This window comes from Aplysia californica, unplaced genomic scaffold (assembly GCF_000002075.1).
Source record: "Aplysia californica isolate F4 #8 unplaced genomic scaffold, AplCal3.0 scaffold00186, whole genome shotgun sequence".
Classification (NCBI taxonomy): Eukaryota; Metazoa; Mollusca; class Gastropoda; order Aplysiida; family Aplysiidae; genus Aplysia; species Aplysia californica.
In genome coordinates this window covers 430,235-432,734 of record NW_004797456.1, presented here as the reverse complement: position 1 = coordinate 432,734, position 2,500 = coordinate 430,235, and the positions used below count along the sequence as shown (strand labels likewise).

At 41.6% G+C, this 2,500-nt stretch overlaps 1 protein-coding gene across 1 annotated transcript in view; it reads right to left on the bottom strand.

Annotated features, from left to right (window-relative positions):
- Window positions 1-2,500, bottom strand: part of LOC101851640 (filaggrin-2) — a gene marked incomplete at its 3' end in the record, with an annotated part of 34,010 nt that overhangs the window by 10,333 nt on the left and 21,177 nt on the right. The window contains 1 exon segment of the mRNA XM_013082634.2: window positions 174-647. Within this exon segment, the coding sequence (XP_012938088.1) occupies window positions 174-255 (82 nt within the window).

The following is a 2,500-nucleotide window of genomic DNA, read 5'->3' as shown; positions in this document are numbered from 1 at the left end:
CATGACTTAATATTGTTATCTGTAACTCCATTCTTGTCGTCTTAACATCTGCCCACCTTTGCGTCTGTGTGTGTGTGTGTGTGTGTGTATGTGTGTGTGTGTGTGTGTGTGTGTGTGAAGCACATATACATATTGAATACATTATAATGCATACTCAAAAAAAAAAAACGTACCATTTTTTGTCAAGACTTGGGGTCCTGGGCTGGCGTGACCACTAGATGGAGCCATGGTGTCCGTTCGGCCGAGCATAACCATGGGCGCGCCTCTTGGAAGAAGCTCGGTACTTCACGATAACGTAATGAGCTGCTTATTGTCTTATGACCAGGGGCACATTTCGTGCAGGAAGGTCGGTATTTTGAAATCCAAGAAATGTCTTCCAGATAAAGATCAAATGAGCTCAATCCTTGATGAGGTCACTTTTTTATGTGAAGTCGTTACCATGGTCACCTCTTTTTATCTACGTTAAAGTCTGTTCTACTGTGGACTTCGTAATTACTCGGGCACAACCACATAACACTGTATATCAAAGGCGCGAGTCAACACTCTTTTTTCATAAGCGCGAGCACTGCCTCTTCTGGAGTTACATTAGTCTTGTATCGTCCCCAACGACAATCTTATGTTCTCCGTGGGGTGTTTCTGAACAGGATCTGGTGAAGCAAAAAAAAATAAAATAATTAACGAACAGGTAAATGTCAAGTGCAGTCAAAATTGTCCAAGACAGCCACCCATTGTGGAAGATAAAAGTGGTTGTTTTTTAGAGGTGGACGTTTTGGACAGTGTCATTATAATATAGAAAAACGCAAGGGGAGAAACGGGGAGTGGTAGTTTGCACAAGTGGTTGTCTTAGACAGGTGACAGTCAGAGCAGCAGCGACTTATACTCAGTTTTTTGTTTTTTCCTTTTGGCCAAAAAAGATCCATACATTTCCAACATTTTCCGTCAATCTTTTGTTTCAAACTCTCTTTAACAAAAAACAACGAAACAACAACGACAAAAAACAAACAAACAAACTTCTTTCACTCTCAGAAACTATACAGGTACTTGCTCTGTTCTTGTATCACACAGATAAGACACGCATTATGCTCTCACAAACATGGACACATTTACTTATACGCGAACACATTAAAGGACACACATCAACACAAAAGCATATATTATGATATACATGTGCATACACAAATACACGCATGCACACACACACACACACACACACACACACACACACACACACACACACACACACACACACACACTCAATATAGCTATGAATATAGCAATATAGTTTACATATTCTTATGTGCACATCACTGCCCAGACACACACTTACGCTCACTCACAACTCTATATAATAATTTAATAAGCTTAGCTCTTTTCTCCTATAAAGTGTAAATGTCCGTCCCTGACCCGATATCTCAACGAAGTTTAGTGTAAAAGTTTAACTGCACTTGCAAACTATACACATATATTTTTAAAAAAAGGTCATACAAGTGTAGATTACCCCAACACTACGCATCAATGTCATTTGTTTACCATACGACATCATTCTGTTTGATGCTAAATATCAAATTTAAAACTGTCACCTGCAAAAGAAACCCCAGTTCAAGACCACATATTTACAATATAAAGGAGAAGTGCCAATCGAATAGTAATATCTGTCCGCGTGATACTCCGTTAATGTAGTGTCTGGCAGTACGACACAAAGTGAGGATTAGTGGCCACCTTGAATTATTAAAAATGTGGCCACTATGAAACTCGTGGATCAATACATACAATACATACGCCAAGGGTTTTGCCACTATCCTCATGGCTATCGATACGCATTTTCATTCACTAATTAGTTCGAACTGATGGGGAAATCCACACACGCAGGCACGCACGCTCTCACGTACGCTCTCACGCACGCACGCACGCACGACGCATGCATTCACTCACACATGCACACTCACAGTGAGAGAGAGGGAGAGACAGAGAGAAAGAGAGAGATAGAGAGAGGGAGAGAGAGAGAGAGAGAAAGAGAGGGAGAGAGAGAGAGAAAGAGAGAGAGAGAGAGAGAGAGAGACGCTTTCTCTGATGTCCCCATCCTCTCTCTTATTGTCATCCACCTGCCACTCCCCTCCCCCAATCCGACCTCTCACTTATCCCTTCCTTTCCTCTCTCTCTCTCTCTCTCTCTCTCTCTCTCTCTCTCTCTCTCTCTCGCTCTCTCTCTCTTTTTCTCTCTCTTTCTCTCCCTCCTTCTTTCTAATTCTCTGTTATCTCGCTTTCTCTCTCGAGTTCGTTGCATGCATATTGTGTTTATTAGTATGTGCTTGTTTGTGTGTTTGTATTAGAAGTATGTGTTTGTCATAATTATAAGTGAATGTGCGAGCGTGCTTGTGCGTGTGTGTATGTGTGTGTGCTTGTTTGTGTATGCGTGCGTGTGTCTATGTGTGTGTGTGTGCGTGTGTGTGTGTATGTATGTATGTATGTATGTGTGTGTGTGTGCGTGTGTGTGTGTGTGT